Source organism: Larimichthys crocea, chromosome XXIV, assembly GCF_000972845.2.
Source record: "Larimichthys crocea isolate SSNF chromosome XXIV, L_crocea_2.0, whole genome shotgun sequence".
NCBI lineage: Eukaryota > Metazoa > Chordata > Actinopteri > Sciaenidae > Larimichthys > Larimichthys crocea.
The window spans coordinates 307,983-331,426 of record NC_040034.1 but is presented as its reverse complement, the minus strand read 5'-3'; the positions used below and the strand labels follow the sequence as shown (position 1 = coordinate 331,426).

At 44.0% G+C, this 23,444-nt stretch overlaps 1 protein-coding gene across 1 annotated transcript in view; it reads right to left on the bottom strand.

Moving 5' to 3' along the window:
• fndc3ba (fibronectin type III domain containing 3Ba) overlaps window positions 1-23,444 on the bottom strand; it is an 86,909-nt gene that overhangs the window by 50,188 nt on the left and 13,277 nt on the right. The window contains exons 2-3 of the mRNA XM_010732196.3: window positions 12,806-12,951; window positions 9,505-9,580 (exon numbers count right to left, since the gene is read on the bottom strand). Coding sequence (XP_010730498.1) covers window positions 9,505-9,580; window positions 12,806-12,922 — 193 coding nt within the window. The 5' untranslated portion in view covers window positions 12,923-12,951. The remainder of the gene's footprint in view (window positions 1-9,504; window positions 9,581-12,805; window positions 12,952-23,444) is intronic.

Here is a 23,444-nt window from a genome sequence, read left to right as displayed (position 1 = left end):
TTAGTGTTCAGCATGTAGTGCCAGCCCATACCTCCACCCAGCCCCAGATCTCTCTCCAGTTCTCCCCCCACCCAAAGGAGGGGCGCTGTCGGGCCGACCTACTTCTGCTGCTTGGGTCTGCTCCAGAGGAGAGCAACGTAACGTCTGGAGGGACACTGAGCCCAGCCATGCTTTGTTCTTGAAATCTTAACATACACACACACACACACGCACAAATACCTTTATAGCCAGACACACACACACACACACACACACACACACACACACACTCACAAATTTCAAAAGCGCAGACAAATGCCCCTAGATCAACACCTGGATATACCTGCACGCTAACCAAAATGTCATGCCGGCATGAATGCACGCTCACCTGACTTGTGGAACACACTGACATTTAAAGAGTTGACACTGACAAAAATCAGGGGCACAAACAACATGCAACTAAATGGGGCACACACACACACACACACACACACACACAGGCAGTAATACATTTACAAATTAAGACAACACACACACACGCAACCTAGCTTTTTTCCCCAGTATTATCCCATGAGGCTATTCTTGGGCTCGCAGATATAATTGTTTTGGGGTCGGTAACCATGCAACACACACACACCGCATGGAGCGACACACTCCACTTATCACTCTTGCCGTTTGTTCGCACGTGCGCGCGCCCGTGCTCGTGGAAAAGAGGGGAGACTCCTGACATACATGTGCGAGCATGCACGTTCACACGCAAATATACACAATCCAGACGCTGATGACTCACTGTATCCATTCGCTAATCAACTCTACATGTCTACAAGAGAGCGAGAGCAAAGAGGTGCAACAGCTGTTGGCGGGTAAACAGATCCAGAGTGTAATAATCAGCCCTTCTTTTTCTCACTCCCTCCAATCCTCAAGACGCAACAACCGATCAAACCTTGACCCACTATAGGAACAGAGAAGCTTTTAGTCTTTTTTTTTTTTTTTTTACAAATTCTTTCCCCCTCTGTGCACAACCTGCTGCGTTCATATCCAGCTGTACTCCTCTCTCTTTCTCTTTCTCTCTCTTCTCCTCCCCCTATCCTCCCCTCACTTCGCTCCTTCTATCTCTCCACATGTTAATGTGGGGCATTCCTCGGATATGAGTCACAGTCTGAACAGCGCAGAGTTTGTGTCCACCACAAAAGACCAGAGAAAGTGTGTGTAGGGAGAAAAAGAGAGAGGAAGGGAGGAGAGAGGAGGAGAAGAGAAGTCGTGTGAATGTCAGTGGAAAGAAAGGCAAAGGCAAGACTGGAAGTCCTAGATTAGCTGGGACTTTCCCCCCCTACTCCCCAACTCTGAATTCCACTGTTTGTGTGTTTATGTGTGTGTGTGTGTGCATGTCCTATGGCTGTTGGGTGATCAGATAAGCTGAGAAGTTTAAATATAGTTTGTGTACACGTGAGACGGAGAGAAAGAAGTTTCTAGGAATGTCAAACTAACTTCTCTTTCAGACCAATACCAAACTTTTTTCCTCTACCATTCCCTCCGATCATTCCTCGACCTCCGTGGTTGGGCCCTCCCACTGACACAACACACACTTCCCCCCCCACATCCAATCAGCCCAGAGCAAAAAGAGAAAAAAAAAGAGGGGCTTCCCTGTGAAATCTAAACACATGATGTAAACAAGCACATGTGTATTCTATGCAGCTGTGCAGAAGGCCTTAGGAACCAAGGTTCATTTGCTTTATTGCGTTTTGTTTTATGCATCCCATCATCACTTGTAGCTACAGCGATAAGAATTAATCCAATTCAACTGAATCTAATCTGAAAATATGCATGAGCAACATGTGGAGAGGATTCAGGGGTTGTTAAAAGAACCCTCGGGCGTTATGATGAAATTTAATTTCAGCTTTTTTGGGGTGGTGGTGGTGGGAGGGGGAGCATGCAAATCACCAAAACTTAAACCTACGAGGGTGGAAAAAAAAACTCTCGCAGAAAGAAGGACAGACGGGGAAGCGAGGGAGGAAGTGAAGGAGGTCGGAAAGACAGGGAGAGCTGGAGGAGGGAATGAGGGCGGAGGGAGCGAAAGTGCTCCAGCTGTACCCTGAGCTTCGAGGGAGCCAAGAATTTCATCCCTGGAAAAGCTCTCTTTTTCTTTCTCTCTGGAAAATTCTGCGAGCACACCCGCTTCACAGCTGCTGTTCACACACACACATCCACTTTCACACAGTCTTACGTACGAAGACAGACAGACAGAGTATTCTGCTGAGTTCTTTTGCCCACTCTAAAACCCCACCCACCTATCCACCCACCCCTCCTTTTGCCCCAAATGGGCCAGTCCCAACAGCGAGTACAAGCAGCCTTCCCACTGGAGTTGCAGACCAGACCCAGAAGTCAGCAGCACAAGGGTGGCTGGGGTCATCATCACATAAGAGGAAGTGGCCTCGCCCGGAATGCATGGCAACAGACACGACCAGACATGTAGCGTCTGATTCTCTCACTCTCTTTCTGTCTCCCCATTATTTACCTTCATTCTATCGTCTTATTTCCACTTCATTTCTTCCTCCCTCCCTCCCTCCCTCCCTCCCTCCCTTCCTTCTTCTGCCTCCTCATGCCCTACTGTGTGAGGGCATTGAGTTTAAAAGTGAGCTCTGGGCAGGGCATACAACAACAATCAACTCTCTCTCTCTGCCTCACACACACACACACACACACACAAAAAAAAGTCAAGCACTTAACTACCCTGTGCCAATTGAACCAAACCAATCCTCTCTGTCCCTTTGTTTCTTACAAAGTACATTTGAGTGGGATACAGGTATGCCACACACACACACACACACACACACACACACACACACACACAATGTGCCCAGAGGGACCACATTCCATTACACACCACCTGGAGTGAGAGTCCGTTCCCATGGTGACCAATTTCCCCCAAAATCCAACGGGACATAACACTAAAATTAAGACACACATACACTCGCACTAAACACACCTCCAGAAATGGTTTTACAGTCGGGTCCCTGAGGGCATGAAAAACGTTGCAGGAAAACCCTCTGCAAAAAAAAAAAAAAAAAAAAAGGTTTGGCCTGGCTAAAACCGCAGACATACACGCACATTCAGATGGATGCATGCACCCAAACACACACACATACACACACACACACACACACACACACACACACACACACACACACAGAAGATTTTTCTATTATGTGACCCCCCCTCCACCCATCCCGTTACACTTTTTTTGCAGCAAAGCATATTCCACAAATAACAGACTCAGCAGTCGTCAACTAGAACCAATTATAAACAGAGAGGAGGGAGAAAAAATGCACGGCGGTGTTCGCTCTTCAAAACTTCACCGGTCTGAGCTTTAACACTCGCAATAAATAAAACGTTTGATACGGTTTCCTGATCTGACAGACAACATGACAGGACCGGGGGGGATTTAAATGTGATGGTTGGCTTGTTACGAGCAGGTATTGGGGATACAGATATTGAATAATATTTTCCAGTGAAACCCACTAATCATGCCAAAGACAACATATAAGAACCCGCTGGAATATCTGGGAAAAGAATTGTATTGTCACAGTGCCGAAGGCCTGTTCTTCTCAGCTCATGTAGAGTTGTCATCTTGGACACGGATTGTCTTAACAGAGCAGCGCTCCAATTACAACAATGGCGATGTAAATGTGAACTTAAGAGGCCACTTAGACACAAACGCCAGGCCATTTAAAGCACTGCATAAATATGCAATACACATTAAATCGTTTATGGGATTCATTACGCCTGGGGCTATAAGAAAGTGCCATAATAACAACAACGATACGCTCATTTATTTGTCTAGTCACACCCATTTACGCAGCCGCCAAGACACACAAACAGAAAGACACACATCCGTAAGTTCATTCAGGTCAAATAATATAAAACCTGCTTTTCATTTTACAAAATAAGGGATCATAACACATAAAATATAAAATATGTTCATTCCAATTCACATACTGCAAATCCTATTAGCTGACATTGTCAGACTGTCCCATACAGGTGGGTCTGAAAAACAAAACGAGGTCCCAAGAAGCAACAAGACCCAAAATGAAGCCCTTATAAGAAAAGTGTATTTGTGTCTTCTCCCCCAGCTTGTTTAGAGCCATCTGGCTTGGTGTAAACACAGGCCGCGAGACTTTCCACCATATTTCTCTCAACCAGCTATTAGATCAAAGGGCTCTGAGTGCAGAAGTGCACACTCCGGGAAAAAAAAAAGGCTAGACAAAGAGATCCTCAGCACGGCTTGTGTAGTGGTGCAGTGAGCATCTTCCACCCGACTGAGACGAGCACTGAGGCAGGGAGAGACTGACACAGACGAAGTGAAATGAGAACAGAGAAAGGAACAGACAGGCTGAATGATAAAGAAATAGAGGGACATGGGGGTACATCCCAATTCCCTTCATCTTACCCTCTTAGTTTTCCCCACATCACAAAGGAGGAAGAGATGCAGTGAGGTGGTGAATCAAGGAATCATCTGAATTGACAGTTCAGATCAAATACTTAAAAAAAGTGCATGACTTGCATCCATAAATCCACAAGTTATGTAATCATCTCAGAGTATGACGATTCCTCAAAATGTGTGGAAAGAATTTAGCAGCCTTGCTTAAAAATAGCCTCCAATGCAACTGGCTGAAAGTCAGTGATTGATTGTTGCACGTATCAACGGTGTGGAAATGTTGCCAAAAGACGATTACTATCGACAACGGCAAAAATACTGTACTTACACGCAAGCAAGCATACAGGCAATTTCTTTAAAAGACAAAAAAATGTCATCAGCCGGACCACACATCTCTTCAGATACCTGGTAAATAAGAAAATACCTTCTAAAAAATATATATATATATATTTTTTTTATTTGTCTATCCACATCAGTAATTATGACTGCAGTGTTGCGGTGATGTGGCTTCAATTCAGCATCCAGTTACACACACATTTTCAATGAGGAGCGTCTGTCAGATAAAAGACTTCCGCCTGCGGTGCTCTTGTGTATCCTCCATCTAAGCTCCGCCGAGCTGAAGTAAGGTAAGTGGAATGTCCTTAATGACGGTGAGGGCCGGATCGATTTCAGGGGCATCCAGATATGAAATAAGAGAATTAGGATGCACCCACAGAAGGAGAGAGTGAGACAGAGAGTAACAATGAGGGAAGACACAAGAAAGGCAGAGCAAACAAACAACACACATCTGCTCCTAAAACACAAAACAGAGCTCAACATGATTCACACTCTGCTCCGTCCAGATGACACACATGCAATGAATCATGTTACGCACAGCTGGTGCCGAGACCACGTCACCGAGGCTCACACTGGCAATGCCCACCATGATCAACCTGAGCTAACTGGACTGCAAGCAGAACACAGGACTACACTTCCCATCATGCCACTGCAGTAATGAAGCAACGAGAAAGGGCTTAATCACGCACGCATCGTGCATCTGCACAGTTTGTGAGATGCAAAACAGAAAGTTCAGCTATTGTTGATAACTAATCAATTTGATACTAATCATTTTTTCTCTTTTAACAAGTTTAATTATTGACTAAATTAGTTCATTTTCTGTTTTCAGTTTGACCTGTAATAATGCAGCTATTCATTTTATTATAACTCATTTTGTATCGTCACATTTTAATTTGAGCATAACCCCATTGGGATGCACTACCTTCGTTTCAGGAGGCTGCTCCAATTCAATTTTAATGGAGAGGGAAAAACAAAAAGTTCTCTCCAATATCCACAAACAAAACAACACATGAAAAAACACACAAAAAAAATCATGAGGACGGATTCCATCTACAAATTAAACGTCAGGTACATTCCGCACATAGCCCTTTTTTGCATACAACCCACGCCAGCAGTTACTGGCAATGGAAAGCCATTCTATAATACAGCTGCAGATCGAAGGCCAGAACGTCGGCCAGGAATATGTCATTAACATGCATCTCTCCTAAAATTGGAACACACAAGAAACTCAAGATACAAAATAGTTTTAAGGGGTCCTCTTGTGGCGTGTGATCTCATGAGACAGCAACAATGGCAAAGAGAGGTGAGCAAAGGCTCCTATGATGGAAACTATGGTGGTGTGTTGTATCAAAAAAGTCACAGAGTAGCTGGTTAACTGCTGACATTATCTATGTACAAAATAAACAGCGTTGGTGGTCAGATAAGTAGGTTCAAGGCAAATATGTCTCGGATTATCCATCTCTTACACAGCTTTATTAAGATGCTGATGAGGGCCACCGGTAGAGGCCACAACCAGAGGCAGCATTATATTGGAAAAGTCAGTCTCAACCAAGGTAACAAACAAAGCACAAAGTATACCACAGGAGACCTGTGGCTGCTGCCACCCCATGCCTCATGATGTCACATCCTCCCTGGCAGGGGCACAGCTTCCTGTGCTTCACCCCCTGGCCTCATCATCCCTCATAAAAAAAAAAAAGTCCAACAAAGAGCAAACAACACAGTAAACCAACACAGCCTTATAAAACTCACACACACACACACACACACACACACGTATTAACACACTCGCATTCCATAGCAGGGTGCTCTAACACACCCTCTAGAGTCTTGTCCTTTGATGTGAGTGTGGGAAAGCTCAGGGGAATGGTCTTAGTGGGGGAGGTGGGAGAGAGAGAGAGAGAGAGAGAGAGAGAGAGAGAGAGAGAGAGAGAGAGAGAGAGAAAGGAAAGGGGGGAGGGGAACCGGAGGCAGAGGAGTGTATACATGAGAGCAACACGGTGAGACGGTGAGAGACTGGGACTGGGAAGAGGGAGGGAGGGGGGTCAGTCAAAGCTGACCTCCGGAGCACTGAGAGGTCAGTCTGTTTAAACAGAGGATGGAGACACGTAGACACACACACACACACACACACACACACAGTGCATGCTAATTAAGAGCCTGATACAGGAAAGGATTTTAGGTTCGGATACACTGATTCACTGGAAGTGCCACAAAGGAACACCCATAAAGTCAGAGGAAGAAAATAACACAGTGACAGAGTCAGGAAGAAAGCAGCAAAGAAAAAAACACACCTATATTTCAGGGCAAATGTGAATTATTTGAGAGTGTTCACCGTGCGGCTCTAACAGCATTTTAATGTGCCCTGAGGTTATGGAATTTGTTGAGGATAATAAAATTGCAAAATGTAAACTTTCAGTCCAAATAAAAAGAGCATAATTCAGCCAGTGGCATGTGGGTAATGAGCGGTACTTAACATCAATCCAAGGAATACAATCATCTCTTTGCCGCTTCAATTTTGCTTCGAGGTACAGGCAGACAAAACAGAGAGGGTGGAAAAGAAGGAGGAAAGAAAGAGGGTGGGAGGAGAAGAAGTCGAGAGGAGTAAAAGAGGGAGGGAGAGGGAGAGGGAGAGAGAAGGGAGTCGAAGCAGGAAGAAGGCTGAAGGTTCATATGAAAGAATCTCTTTTGGCTGCTCTGTCGACGTCTCCAGGCTGGTTCTGCCTTGGCAAAGCATCTGTGTCTGTCTGTGTATGTGTGTGTGTGTGTGTGTGTGTGTGTGTGTGTGTGTGTGTACACATGTTTGCATGCATGCACCGCAGTGCAGCAGCTAAACAGAGGTTACTTTATATAAAAGCTGGTTCCTGGTTGTGCCCTGAGGTCTCTGTAATCTTGCTCTCTGTCACACACACACACACACACACACACACACACACACACACACACACACACGTGCATGTGCAAAAAAACCCAGAGCTCTGAGGTCTCAGTAATCACACCGAGTCTCTTGTCTAAAGAGCGACTCGGTTCGCCTTCGAAACACACTGCCACACTCCACCTCTCATTAAACCCAGTGACCTCGTTCAGAGAGAGGCAGAGAGAGAGACAGAGAGAGAGACAGAGAGAGAGGGAGGGAGAGAGTTTGTGTGTGTACGTGTGCGGCCTTCCACATTAATAATATGTGCATTCAAACATGACCCTTGAGCTCAGCCACCCGTCCAATTAACTGTCATCGACTGTTGTAAAAAGCACCAAAAATAAAATAAAAGATACACACTGTTCCCTCCATGCTAAATTTTGCATGCAAGTGCACAAATGCACCCACTCAAATAAACAGACAGCCGACCAGACTCCAAACCACGTCAATTCAACTAGTGTCTGGTAACCCGTTCATCTATTCAACTACGCGCAGCGGACCTTTTTCCTTTCACCCGTCTTGTATTCATCTTTCCACAAGTCACCGATCCATATCTATGAATTTCTTTGTCGACCCTATCTGCACATCTCAGAAACAGTGCATGATAGCCTGGACGGATGCAATCTGGCATTATCTGTGCCTCTAAGGTCTGCCTCGGGTCGATCCCTCTGATTTGAGGGAAAAATTGAATTACACGGCGGGCAGAGAAAAGGAGGCGGGCTGTAATTAGTTACAACATAGACTCTTTTTTCTTTTTTCCAGAGGGGGGGGAGTCAGCGCCCGAGCCAAAAACTGCACTCACTCAAAGAAAACCTTCACACAGAAGAAAAGAGCGAGAGAAGAAGCGAGAGACAGACAGAGGGAGCGAGATCGGAGAAGGAAAACAAAGGCGCCCTTTCAGAAGTTTTCAGAGTAACAGCTTACTCTCACTGACATCATCAAAGTGAGACGCAAGTTAGGGGGGAATTCCCGTGTTGGTGCCACCTCCTTCCGTCTTTAAGAGCCTCTAAGTGGATCACGGTCCCACTTCTTTTCATGTACTGGTATCAGATCCAGCCAGAGAGCGAGACCGAGGCCGTCCACTCTGACCCAGTCTGTCGCCGGGCTATGCTTTCAACTTAGTGTTTTTATAATTAGAAGATAACGCGCTCGGAGGCGAGCATTTCCCTCTCACTTCCTTTTTCCTCACCCTTACTGCAGCAGCAAAAAGACTACAATTAAGGATTGTTTACACACCAACGTCGCTCAAGACACTACTGCAAAAACATTATTTTGTTCTAGACTTAAGTTTTAAAAAGTCACATTACAGTTTTTTTTAAGAATGGACTGATATGATGCGTTCATGTGCTGGTGGTGGAAAGAGCCGGCTCGTTTAACTTTGCATTCTCTGGATATGTTGTTGAAAAATTACACCCGGTAATGATGATGGATGTCATTGAAAATGATCATTTGCATGAAAATAAAAAGCTTTGAAAAATTTGTCTGGCTTGTCTTGGGAGTTGTAAATCAATTTCCCAGTCTTAACATTAGCACATGAATGCATAATTGTCCTTTGTCAAAACTGGAAATACGCTTTCACCTAAACCGCCTCACAATAAGACGAGCACGATAGTCCCCGTGCGCCGTTCCCTATGCTGAGCTTCATTTTTGATTGATGTTAACCAAATAAATAGAGAATTAAGTTCTTTGTGGAATCATTCAATCGTATTTCCAACCCACAAACATCATTTAAGCAGGTGCAGCCAGCATATAATTAAAGTGATGGGAAATACTCGATCTCAAAGTGACACCGGGGCCACATGTTAATAGGATAATGTAATAATGTATTGAGGGGACTGACCCTGGATGCATTGCAGTGAGCCGTCCTCTGCCCGGATGGTAAACGTCTCCCCCGGGTTCACCTGCACCAGGATCACCTGTGCAAACACACACACACACACACAGACACACAAACACACACAAAGACAAAACACACAGTTAGCAAGCACAAAGGAAATGGATTGAGGAATATCAGATGGCACACATGAAACATACATCACTCTTCAACAACTCACAAAGCAGGACAGACTCTCCAGCCAATAGGCTTTGCAAAGGTGACATAACACAGAATAAACCATCAGAGCCCAGAGGAGGGCGGACACAGAGAGTTCACACATACATCAGTGAGGTGGGAGATGAGCTAATGGTGAGACAATACTGCTGTCTCACACATGCTGAATCAAGAAAAGCCTTTTCTCTTTTAACCACACTGACTTACAGGAAACTACTAAAACATTATATACAAACACACACACACACACACACACGCACACGCGGACTGATGCATTTATAATAAACAAACACGTTACACACACACGCAGAAATGAAGCCAAAAATATGTGACACTCTTTAGATTCTGGTGTCTGCCGAATACGCTGGGAAGGGGAGTGTGCATGCACCTTACCGTCATATTCTCCGCATACAGATTGTTCAGAGTGTACACATGGCTGTAGACATGAAACAGGTGACCCTCCATGACACACGCATGTACTCGCACACACACGCGCACATGCATGCACACACAAGCACAGCCCCCCGTCTACGCTCTACAGGTGTGCCGTCGTAAAATCCTCATATCCTGCGTTCCTCCTGTAGTGTCTGCCCGGTCTCCCATCTCAGCGCTAACCTGCTCCTCTCCCTCAGACACACACACACACACACACACTTGCAGACCTTACACACACACACACACACACACTTCCTGCTCTGTCTGCTGCAGCGGCTGCTGTTGCTATGGGAACCCCAGCATAGTACACGGCGACCCATGTTTCCCAAGGACTGAGAAAACCCCCCACATCAGACCATGTGGGTTGGGCGTGCGTGTGGAGTTAAGTGTGTATATGTAAGCATATGTTATGTATAACACTACACGAGCCAAGATCACAGGCATGCGGCATATTTGTTATGTTTTGAGAGAATGATTCATCACGTACGGGGAAGCATCTTCTGATCTTTTTTCTAGATGAGAATCATCTTTTTTTAGTCATAACATTCTCGGGCTAAACCAGAGCATTCAAGTTTGGTTTGTATTGTCATTTAAAAAGAGTCATTTATTTGATTTAGTTTGTTTTCTTTTAGTTTCTGATTTAATTATCGCAAATAAGTATAAAATCCAAGCATGCATCTGTTCATAAATGTTTCATTTAATGCAATATAATACTTTATTTTAACATTTCAGCTGCATTTAACATTTAACATTTCAGCCCTAGTGTGCCACGAGTTCAGCTTGTCAGGCTTAAGGCCTAAGTGTGGATGAATATCAAGTGTAAAGGAATAACATTTGATAATAAATCAACACCATTATGTGAAGACAGCTGCTGAGCAAAAAAAAAATAATTCAGATAGGAACAGGAATAGGAAAACAGCCAGACAAACAAGCACATGTGAGCTACACAACATTACTGAAGTGTAACAGATGTTGCCAATAAAAGCTTCTTAAAAAAAAAAAAGGAACAAAATATGGAATTTCCTACTCGTGACACTGTCGCACTTCATATAAGTTCAGACAGAAGGGAACAGAGAACCTGTTAGTGAAATTGTTGCGCTTTATTATGACACAGTTTGAATAGGGTTCAAAATATTGTAAGCAGGGTCGGGATAGCGTTCCATTACTTTTGATTACCTCAATACCAAATATGCAAATATAGACGAGAGCATAAAAAAAGTGTCCTCTGCTGCCCTGTGTGATTTTTATTCCGCGATTCAGACAGTGACAGTGCACAACGCATGCGTACGTGCATGCATGCTGCATTAATGATGGTAGTATATCGCTCTTTAATGAAACTTAAAATTGTAATCCTGCAGAGTCATCTCTATTCTTACTAAATATATCTTTTTTGCCAGTAACAGAACACAGTTAGCTTTTGTGTATGCACTAACTTATATATTAGGATATGGATAGTAAACTCCAGAAACACGTTTCATTTTTTTCAGAAAGGAAAATAAAAGAAAATTCCAGTAAGTCACAGCTCGCTTAGATGCACTGGCAACATTTTTTCGCTTTTTAATATATCGCATATCTTTCACAGTAGATGTTGCAGAACGATACTCTGTTGCACCCTAACAATGTATCTGATGTCTTTGCTTTGCTTCCACGGGCACACATAAACACACACAAACAGGTGTAGGCAGGTAGACAGACAGGAAAGCCGATAGACAAACACAAACACACAAGTATGTGCCCAGACTCAACACAGACACTTGTGTGCCCACACAGAACACCGAAAGGGTAAAAAAGAAACACACGCAGTGTGAGACAGGCCGAGAAACAAACAAATACACACCAACGCGGACACACACACGCATGCAGAGTCAAATCTATATAATCACCGGTCTGATTCCACACTGGGAGCCGAGTTTAAACTGCAGGGTGTTACAATAAAAAAAGAGCTCCCTAAATGCTGTGTGTTACAGCCAAAAAAACCTCCCTAACTGTTATGTGTCGCAGCCAAACCACTCCCACCGTGCCTTCCTCTGGGCTATGAGGGAAAAAGGGGGTGATACATAAATATCACCATCATCATCTCTCATCTCACCAAAAGCACACGGGGTAAAAGTACATTTGTGACAACGGGATTAGACCCGCGTCAATTAACTGCGATGCTTTTAATTAGATCCACCGCCCTCCCTTTGTCAGCGCAGAGCTCGGGTGGGGCTTTGTACACTTTGAAGGTGATCCAGTTGGCTCTGCAGCTTCTGATAAGATCAGTCAGTCTCAGAAAAATCCAGTCAAATCCTTTTCCAAAGTAATTTAAGCTAAGGCCTGGGATCCATCAATGGAGCCAGTTCTACTCTACGTTAAAAAAAAAAAAGAAAAAAGGATTGAATGATGCAAGCGCGGATGAGTCAGTGTTCATTCTTGTTGCTGTTATATGACAAACGCTGCAAACAGCTGTTCATTTACCTGTGGCAACAACCCATGAGCCATGTGACCAAATGACAACAAAGAGAAGTGCCGGTATGACTGTTTGATGTGTATTCCTTGCGTGCATCTGGCCAGGGTGTGTGTGTGAGTGTGTGTGTGCGTCAGGAATGTTGAAAGAAGCGTTTGCAGGAATAACCGAATACAAAACCGACAGACGTGTGTGCATGTGCGTGTTTACCTGCTGCGCCGCGTCGCCGTTAACCATGTGAGGCATCAGGGGGACCTCCCCGTTCAGGAGGGGGGGCGGAGCCAAGTCCAGTGGAATCTGGTCTGTCATCATCATTGTGACGTACATTCATGGAGAAATTCACTGAACTGCCCTACCTGGGGAAAGTACACAGAGAGACAAAGATAGAGAGAGAATGAGGAAACAGGGGACAGTCAGTCGTGTTTAGGTATATACAGTGACTAAACAATATTTTCCACTGTTGTCACATGATCCGCACAAATGCACGACATGAAAATTACCAACCAGTGTGCTCATGTGCTTTATTCTGTACTGGTTTAAAGCCATCAAACAGCATTCCAGAACATAATAAGTCAAAACATCAGCAAAGAAAATAAGGTAAGAGATCGTGACTGTCTGCTTCTGTTCAGTCGTCCACCACGGTGGCCTCTGTGGTATATCAGGCCATTTGCTATTTTCAAGTTTATTAATGAGACCTTGCATCTTCAAAGGCCCATGGAACTGCATTTTACTCATAGTGACTCTCCATTTCCTTCACATTCATGATGAGCGTGGCAGAGGCTTTTGAAATGATGCATAAAAAGCACAGATTGGTTTATAAAAATCCACCAGAATGCGTAAAATGAAGTGCCAAGCCACTCTTATAGGTGAGGACCCCTGCCCTTCTGCGTCATTTGAGTCCGCCAGCAAGGTGTCCCTTACTTTTCCACATTGAACGTAGCAACCTCAGTTGAACTGAATGAACAATGGTTTCAATTGCCCCCGAGGCAAGGCATAGAAACCCCTAACCGGAGCACCTACTACATCTCTCCGCTATAGGCGAGTGCATGTGTGTATTTCGGGCCTACATGTGTGCAATGATTACTGACAACAGAGTCTAACTGAATTCCCAGTGTGGGATTTATGAAAAAAGAATCTTCTAGCTAACTCTCAGCATACAAACAAGTGCATTTCCCAAAATGTCAAACTATTCCTTTTTACCGTTGTGTAATGAAATACGAGGCCAGCATTATACGCCGCCTACCAGTGTGTTCCCATCAGCGTTGATCGTGCAATTTCCTCATTGACGAAACAATTTTCCACTTCATGCGAGCGCGAAAACCTTTTTGCATTGCTGAGGAGCTCTTATTAAATTAGTCCGTTTCCATTGGGGTCTACTGTATTCACGCGGTTTGCATCCCAATTTCGATAAGCACTTCGATTAAAACCCACAATGTATTTCTGATAACAGGCGTACGTCAGTGAAACACGACAGATATCCATACCTGCACAGGAATTACACCTGCTATGTAGAAGGAGCTAGAGAGAGAGGAAACCAAAAGGGTTTGTTCTAACAAAAGGTGCACACAAGCAGAACAATGAGAGAGATGGAAAGATAGAGATAAATGGCCGAGTCAACACAGGTGAGAAAAGATAGCCTTGTGCACAAGATGGAGGACGTTATTCCGGTGTTTCTAACAGATTATTGCATTAGTACTTTGCTAATGTGTTGTCTTTTCCCCTCTTACGCTGGCTTTGCACAGGCTTTGGTAAAACACAACGAGTCATATCACGTCAATATGAAAGAAAGAAAAAAAAAGATGAAAGAAGAAAAAACAGAGATGAGTTCAAAGCACTTCACGATCAACAATAGTCTTGTAAAATACAGGAGGGATTATTATTGAATATCCTGTTCGGGGGATTAATGAAAAAAGAAATATCGGATGAATAAGGTCTTAGTTTTGGTGGCTGAATAGATATAACTGCACCTGTTGTTGGCTTTGTACAGTCAGCACACAGCAGATTAGTATACCGTATAAACCTGCAAAGACACAGCGAGAACAGGACGTCTTCTGAGGGTTTCTGGGATCAACCGTGCCAACGCTCTTTGGAGAGTAACTCAAAGAGATAAATCGGGCGATGACTTCTTTGCTTGCACAATAATAGCAGGAAAAAAAACCCCCAAAAAGAATAAAAAAACAACCAAGGCCATCCACCTTAAGTGGAAAATAACATCGCTTCACCTGTGCTGTAGGGCACGAAAAAAGTGTCAACCGTGCACACATGACACCCATACATGTACGTCAGCGGTCGTCTCCTGGGGGAATACATGCGCACATACACGCGTATACGCATACAGTACATAATATATAGAGCACATACACAAAGAAACCTCAGCCGGAGTGTTACATGCACACGGATTCATTGCCAGAGGTAGATTACTGAATGACGTAGGTGTTTGAATGCAACACTGCTGAGTGAAACCGCTGCTAAAGAGCCACTGACTAATGGCTATAAGCTGCTATTAACACACACACACACGCATGCACACACACAGTGACAAGGATTTACTGTTAATTTAAGTAGGTAAAAGAAATAAATCACTGATATCCTTTCTCCGACACATACATCGGTAATACAAACACACACACACACACACACCCACGCGCACACACTCACAGTGTTCCTCTGAAAACAGCTGTGTGTCACTGTGTGTCTTTTCTTTCAGCTGGTCGTCTTCTAGCACTGACAGGGTCTTTGAAAGGGTTAGTAGATCACACAGCTGTGGCTCATACTGTTGCAACATAAACACACACACACGCACGCACACACACACACACACACTCACACATCACATCTCTGTGCTTTTTTTTTTTTTTTTTTTTGCTTTTCCGACTCCATCTCATCAGATTATTCTTGATTTTGTTTTTTGTTCTTCTTCTAGTGTTAAATTCTCCCTCTTTCTCCATTTGAGCCCCGTTCCCAGCTCAGCCTGGCCATCCTGCCTTGAACACACACACGCACACACACACACACACACACACACACACACACACACAGTTGCGTCCAGGACACATCACAGACAGATGGTAACACCACTCTCAGCTCTGCCAGGAAAAAGAGAAGAGCGAGGCAGAGAAGAAAGCCGGGGAGGAAGAGAGAGGGAATAAGTAGATGAAGGATCGGTTTATATGATAAATAGAGAGTGAATGAAGAGGAGGACAGTTCAACGCATCTCTTCCAATAACCCCGTGTTTCTAAGATTACTCCTCGTTTTCTGAAGAAATTCATTATATTTTCACAGCGCGTGAACACACATCACCCTGAATCACAAGTGCGATATCGTCAAGGGTTTTCTAAAGTTGGGGAAGGTTGCCAACAAGAGCGTCAGTCTCACGCACAGGAAATGAGGAACTTCAAGTGGAAAATCCACATTCTATAAGCAACCAAAAACCCCAAAAGGTAGTATATTATAAGCCATCATGTATCTTAGGATATTACAAATTGTGTCTTTCCATGCAGACAGTGTTTAAAAAAGGTGCTCACATCACTGAAAATACGTCAGTGAAAACCCTCTGCCAACCCTACTGTCAACAGTTAACATTAGAACTGATGAAAAAGTCGAGACAGATGTATCAGCACCTACGTTTTTTTGCGGGGTTTGTTCTGGGTCAGCCTCCCTTTAGAGAAAAAGTTTGACGTTTTAGGAAATGCACTTTTTTTTTTTTTTAGATCATCGCCACTGTGAAGCCAGGAGATGATTAGCTGTATCTAAATTGAAGACAGGTAGCCTTGCTCTGTCCAAAAATAATAATTAAAAAAAAAGCTCACCAACTCATTATAGGCATTATAGCTCGTTTGTTTAATATGAACGACTAAGCTAAAACTGTATATCTTTGTGTTTAAAGCGTTCTCATGCAGTATCAATCCAGTATAAACACAAATGCGTTCAGCTTACTTATCTATCGTTATACAATTCCCTGGCATTGGCATCCACTTAACCTTTCGCTGCAATTTAGAGCAACTGAAGTGTGAAATTGCACAGTGCAGAAGCAACTTAGTGCAGAGAAAAAACTGCACCATTATCCATTTATCTTCAGACATCTGATTTTGTGAGTATTCGTCCCTGTAAGGCTCAGTCATGGTGGAAGTTAATTGCAGGGAAAATGTAGATGCTTTTTTTTTTTTTTTTTTTTTTGCAGCTGTTCTCTGTGTTGCATGTATTTCCTGCAGGATTTAATGCACATATTCTGGGAAATTTAACGTATCGATGTATGAATAATGACCTTTGTTTTCCAGCGGAATCATTACCAGATGGATGCTGCTGTTGATAGCTTCAGACATCACCATGCACGCGCGCACACACACACACACACACACACAAACAGACACACACACACTGGTTTCCGTTCCACTGTGGAATGTGGGAGGAATAAGGTGTTGATTCCCAGCAGGGATAAAATGTTAAATTGAAAAATTCCATGTTGAATACAGAAAACAATCACCCACTTGTCCGGGTGTATGAATGTTTTTGTGTGTCTGGTATGTGTGTGTGTGTGTGTGAAAGAGCGTGAGTGTGCATGTGTGCATGTACACGTGTCTGTGTCATTAGACAGAAAGCCCTGTGTAAGCATGGAAACTGCTTCTCTAACATAAAAGATGCATAGAGTAAAACACACACCGGGATGCAATGCACACACACACACACACACACACACACACACACACACACACAGAAGCCCTAGATATTCAGCGGCAGCTCTGACCTCATAACACGACAGTCATTACTCATACAGCCATTCATCATTCACACACACACGCCCAATGACTCCAGTTTGCCCATCCTGATGAAGCATACTGGATATTCGCAACCACCTAACAGACTGTCTGACTTCCTTCCAGTCGACGACTGCTTCACACCTCTCCCTTTCTCTCTCTCTCACAGAAATACAAACACACACACCTACACACACATTTGTGCAACGTCCAAACTCCAAAATCTCTCGAGACCATGACTCCATGCTCTGATTAACTTTTGCCTTGGAAAAAAAAGGTTTCCAGGGCAAAAGACTCCAGCATGATGGTGCGAAACTGATAACGAGATTATTTCTGATGATGTAAAAAGGAAATAAAACACAGGGACAGCATGCCATTTCTTTACGCACAGCCGCTACAAGGCTTATGTCTTCTTAGCATTCATGAGTTAGCTCATTTTTTAAATTTTTTAATTCTTGCAGTTGGGTAAATCGCTTGCGGCATCGTGCGTCGTCATTGTGAAACGGTGCAACATCAGATCTGACTCACCTTGAAATTTTCCCCTGCTATTAATGACAGCGGTAAATTTGTCGTTTGTCAAAATGTTTCAAAGTTTATGTTTGGGAGTTTTTTAAAGTGTAAAATCGAACTTAACTTGACCTAAATTACGCTGCATTTAATTTCAGAAAGGTCTGTCGAATGCTAACTTAAAACCCGTGTCCGTTAAGCTGTCATACATATTAATATTGTAATGAGTCATAGACTGAGTAATTTTGTCCAGTAAATTTCCATTTCCAAAAAGCAGCCTTGAAGCTTTTCCCCCTCAAGTTTGCCATTAGGGCCGAGAGCGATGTTCATAACATCATTCCAATTCCTTTTGACCTTCTGCACTTTTAGATATGAGTAAGAATCACAACAGGCTGTCTGATAAACGTTGGTGTTTTATTCCCCCCCACAAACTTGATTTATTCTAAAATTGGTGAATGATTTAGCTCTTGATCACAGGAGCATGATACACGATTCTCAAAGTGAATGCATCACAGCAAGAGATGAGCATTGATTTCAGATGTTATCCCGCATTACTATCAAGAGGCAGACAGTGGAGATGATGGGAATCTATAAAAGTCTAGAAAACTTGGAAAGCATGCTGAACTTTAAAGAGTCACAAAGACCTCATCTGCAAGAAGAATCAGTAACAGCTATTTTTTAGTCTGAGGAATGTGTCTGAGTTCCAAACAGGCTAGATAGTGCTTTTTCTATCAGTGGGTGTCTGAAGCCTCTCTTGTCTGGTAGAACAGTAAACATGGTATGAAAACAAAAAAAAGTTCTTTCTCCAGATGTGATCGCAAAATCGCGATCAACGTCTTAGCTGTTTTGTCTGCATGTGTTGATATCAAATCGATATACCCGAACATATACCGATATGCAGAACAGAGATAGAGCTCGTTATGTCATCTACTCTGGTGAGTACACCAGAAACCGAACCACTGTTTCCTGTACTCGACTGGTTAGTGCAGAAACCAGAAGCCGGCTACAAGCTGAATAATAGCTGCTAACAGAGAGAGAAAGACTCTAAACCCTTTTTCTGCAGCGCAGCAACTTTTCCAGAAACATGGGAACTCTTTCAGGAACTTAAAGCTGGTTCTGATTTTGGTTCCTACCACACACACACACAAAAAAAAACTGCCCTGCAACCAAGGTACTGGTTTTCATTGGACTGCAAAATACTGGGGTGGAGTTTGGACTACTGAACTTTGCTGACTGCTCATACACGAGATTCGCAAGGATCTTACACAACAGCCATTTTTAAAATACCAGTAACCCAAAACAGAGAAGCAAGAACCCTAATGCTAATTGTTTTGAGCTCAACCTAACCATCAATTCCTCTCGTTTTGCCCCGTTTCCACCGAGACACAGCTGAGAAAGCACAAACACAAACACGCACGACAGATTTCTGAAAATCTGCTCATCTGGTTTCTGGAGGGGTTTTTTTCTGGTGGCATCGCGGGTTAATTAGACCGAATAAAAGCAGAGAGGCGAAAGAGAGAGATGGGAGAAAAGGAACACATGTATATTCACACTAACAATTCGGGTGTTTAAAAATGCTGTCAGTCTGAACATGTCAACGCCCATCATTTGTCTCTCTTTGTGAACTTGATGGAACTTCCTAATTTCGCTATTTCAATCAGGGATGGGGATTTTGAGCGAACATAAGAAAAAAGAGAAACAAGAAAGGCCGAGGTGGAGAAACTGAAACTGAACTTTAGAAACTCGTGTCATGTTTTTCTCTGCAAGTCTGTGGTTTGACACCCATGAGTATCGATCGACAGAATTAGAGAATTAACCTGTGGTACCTCATATGGTAACCAAACACAGATCATACAGTGTGTGTGTGTCACTGTACAGCTTTGATTTGTAAATGCAGGGACACAGGAGGAGAGAGATAACAGAGAGAGAGAAAGAGAGAGAAAGAGAGACATAAGTGTAGGTATCAATTTCCCCGTCCTGGGTGTGTTAAGCAGTGAGGAATGCTCTCAGGTGTCAGCGCTCACAACTGAATGACTATCTATTCACCGCGGTGCACACACACACACACACACACACACATATAAACACAGGAATACACATGCACACAAACACATCATATGCCAAACACGACTGGGACTGATCCAGGTCCCTTTTTAACCGATCTTATCAACTGACAATTTTAATCTGTGCTGGCATGTAATACAGACACACAAACACGTCAATGTGTGTGTGTGTGTGTGTGTTTGGAGAAAGGGGGGGTAGGTTCTAAATATGGTGGGAAACTGCCACCAACACCACTCCCATTCAAGCCCAGCTCCTTTTACAAAAGGTATTCAGTCTAGGAGAGACCTGCTCTCTCTTTCTCACTCACCCTCTTTCTAACACACACACACACACACACACACACACACACACACACACACACACACACACACACAGATTGAGTGAGTACCTTTTTCAAGAAGAGAGAGAGAGAGAGAGAGGGAGAGAGAGGTGGAGTGGAGAAGGGGGAGATGCAGAAAAGGAGAGAGAGGGGGGAGGGAAAGGAGGGTGGAGAGGAAGGCAAAGAGGAATGCTGTGCTTGTGCTTACTCTGGGGGGGGGGCTGAACACACACACACACACACACACACACACTAACACACACTCACACATATAGGAAAGACAGAGAGGGGATTTATAAAAGATGGAACCTCTTCGGGTTCCCACGTCGGCTGGCAGCTTTCTGCACATATGCAGTCTGTGTGTGTGCATGTGTTTGTGTACGTGTGTGTGTGTGTGTGTGTGTGTGAGAGAGAGAGAGAGGGTGTGCATTGAGAGGCTGAAAGAGAAGAGACAGAGGCAAAGTGTCTGAAACGAAATTCAGAGTTTGAGCTCGCTCTTCAATTTGCCTTCATGCATTTGGCTTGCATATGCGTGTGTGCATACATTTGTGCAGTGCCTTTATGTGTGCACGCCTCTGTGTGTGTGTGTGTGTGTGTGTGTGTGTGTGTGTGTGTGTGTGTCTCTATGGTCGACGTCCTCTTGCCCTGTAATTGTGGTAATGATATGTCATCCACGAGGAAGATCTTGGAACGGGTGGAGTGGAATGCAATGGACACATACGAGCGCACACACACACACACACACACACACACACACACACACACACACACACACGTTCAACTTGCAAACCGTGTATGAACAAGCTCCCCCTCTAAACTCTCTGAACTGAGGCCTTCAGAGCACCTTACCTCCACCCCCACCAAACAGACCCAGCACCTCCAGAAACCACATCTGATTGTGAACAGAAAAGCCTCAGCCAACCAGCTGCTGCCTATGGCTTTCAACTCACTTTCAACAGGTCTGTTTTTATCTCAGCACCACAACCTGACTAATCCACGTTCTCTTTTTCCTGCAGTGTCAACCAATCATATTATATTTCCTCGATGAAAACACTGCTGTTCTTAACAACTCAATTCCTCCAGGTAGGGTAAAAGAAAGTAGTGAAAATGAGTTGTCTTAGATGTCTGATGTTATTATGGACGTTTATCGCCTATTTAACTGACACCCAAAATGAATTAGAAGGTAAACATTGGGTGTCCAAGTCCACAAGTAAGAAAGTGTGATGATCTGGCTGTTTCAAACAAACTGAGCATAAAATGCAAACACAATCTAGAACCCCCCAAAAAAACTAAATCTGGGATTCAAACCAGCAGCACTTCTATGGAGGTTCTCCAAACTCTGGCTTTCGTGACACTGTTGCAGTTTTGGAAGTTTTGTCATCGCCACGTCCCACATTCCCTGCAAGAACAAGCATTTCTCCACATTTACAAAATGCAAATGAGTCTCCCAAGGTTATACTGCGGTTAGCTTGCCTGCATCTTGTACATAAATCAAGGCGGATGAGGAGCTATTATCGGTGCTAGGAAATGCATGAACAGCCCTAATCTTGATGTCAGCGTCTGATGAAATCTTGAACCGTCACGCTGCATTTAATTAATCGCAGATTTTTTAAAAACATGGCTGTGTATTCGTTCTGGATTACTTCTTTTGTAACCTTTCTGTCTCTTTAATTTTCTGTCTGTCTTTTCCTGTTTCCTTTAAATGCCAGGCATTCTGCAGATCATTGTGTGCAGCACCGGAGCACCGACAAGTCAGGACTGGTAAACGACAGGCTCAGCACTTCTCTCTCTCTCTCCCCGTCCATCCCTCACCCTCCTCAAGCACATAGAAAATGAGCACCCTGGGCAAAGCCTTTCTCTCTGTCATCCTCCCATCTATCCATCTACCCACCCATCCAATCCTCTCATCAGGGCCCTGGTTTCCAGGAACACAGGCCAGAAACAGATGACCCAGTGACTTCGAGTCAGCCTTCGCCTCACTGCCTCTCCCTCCTTCTCCTCCTCCTCCTCTCTCCTACTGAGCCTTTTAAAGTAATGCTTATGTTCATGTTCTCCTTGTCAACACACACAATGTCCAACTTAAGACAACTTTAAATGAATCAAACAATTTTCTCGTCTAAACCCTTCTTTCATTTTCTGTAAGTGTTCTTGCACACATTAAAAAACAAAAGTCTCTAACAGCTTTGATCAGCTTGTCCGCACACACACACACACACACAAAAAGAAAAAAGTGTGACACTCATTCTTTGCCAGGGTGCCAAATAAGTAGCCCAGCCAAAAGAGTCCAGGATCTGACTCGATTGCCATCCACTTCCTGGAAAGACCCCGCCTTCGTCACATTCCACTACCCTGTCAAAACACGGCTCCCCTCTCCCACTGGCTGACGGGAAGCCATCGGCGGCCGTTTATAGGCTGCTGCAGCACGAGTGGGCGGGAGGAAGTAAAAAAGCGGAGCTCAAAAAAAAAAAAAAAAAAAAAAGCAGCGGCTCATTCCCAGGGAGAGACTACGGTTACATAACTGTGACACACAAACATATACAGGATCGAGACAACACCCTCAACACATACGAGGACACACACACAAAAAAAGAGAGAATGAAAGGTGAAGAGACAGTAGAGGGAGGGCGGGGAAAGTAGGAAAGAAAGAAAAGAAGAGAGAAGGAGAGAAAAGGGAGGGAGGAAGAGACGTAGGTGAGGCATCAGTTTTCCTTGTGAACAAATGAAGAGGAAATGGCTATTTTACACTCAGGTCAGGAGCTGTGGGAGAGTTGTTCCAGTGTGTGTGGGTGAGACGGAGAGAAAAAGGTTAATTGGTGCACGGTGGAAGATCGCCTGCATCAAACCGGAAGAGCAGTGGACCGAATAGGAGAACTGTGCCAAGAATAGAGTCCACACACACACACACACACACACACACACACACGCACACACACACACACACACACACATGCATGACTGGCACAGCTCCTGTAGCTTTGTCAACAAAAAAAACAAAAAAAAGCAATTTGCCGTTATTAAATCAATATTATCTGTTGCCCGTCTGCGCAAGGCGGATTTGACAGCAATCTGTTAACCCGAGAGAAGGGCAGAAGAGAGGCAGGATGGAAGGAAGGGGAGAGAAGGAGGAGGAGGAGGAGGAGAAGGAAAGAAGAGAAGGGAGTGAGCTGGGAGGTGGAGAACGAGAGAGGGAGGGAGGGTGGAGGG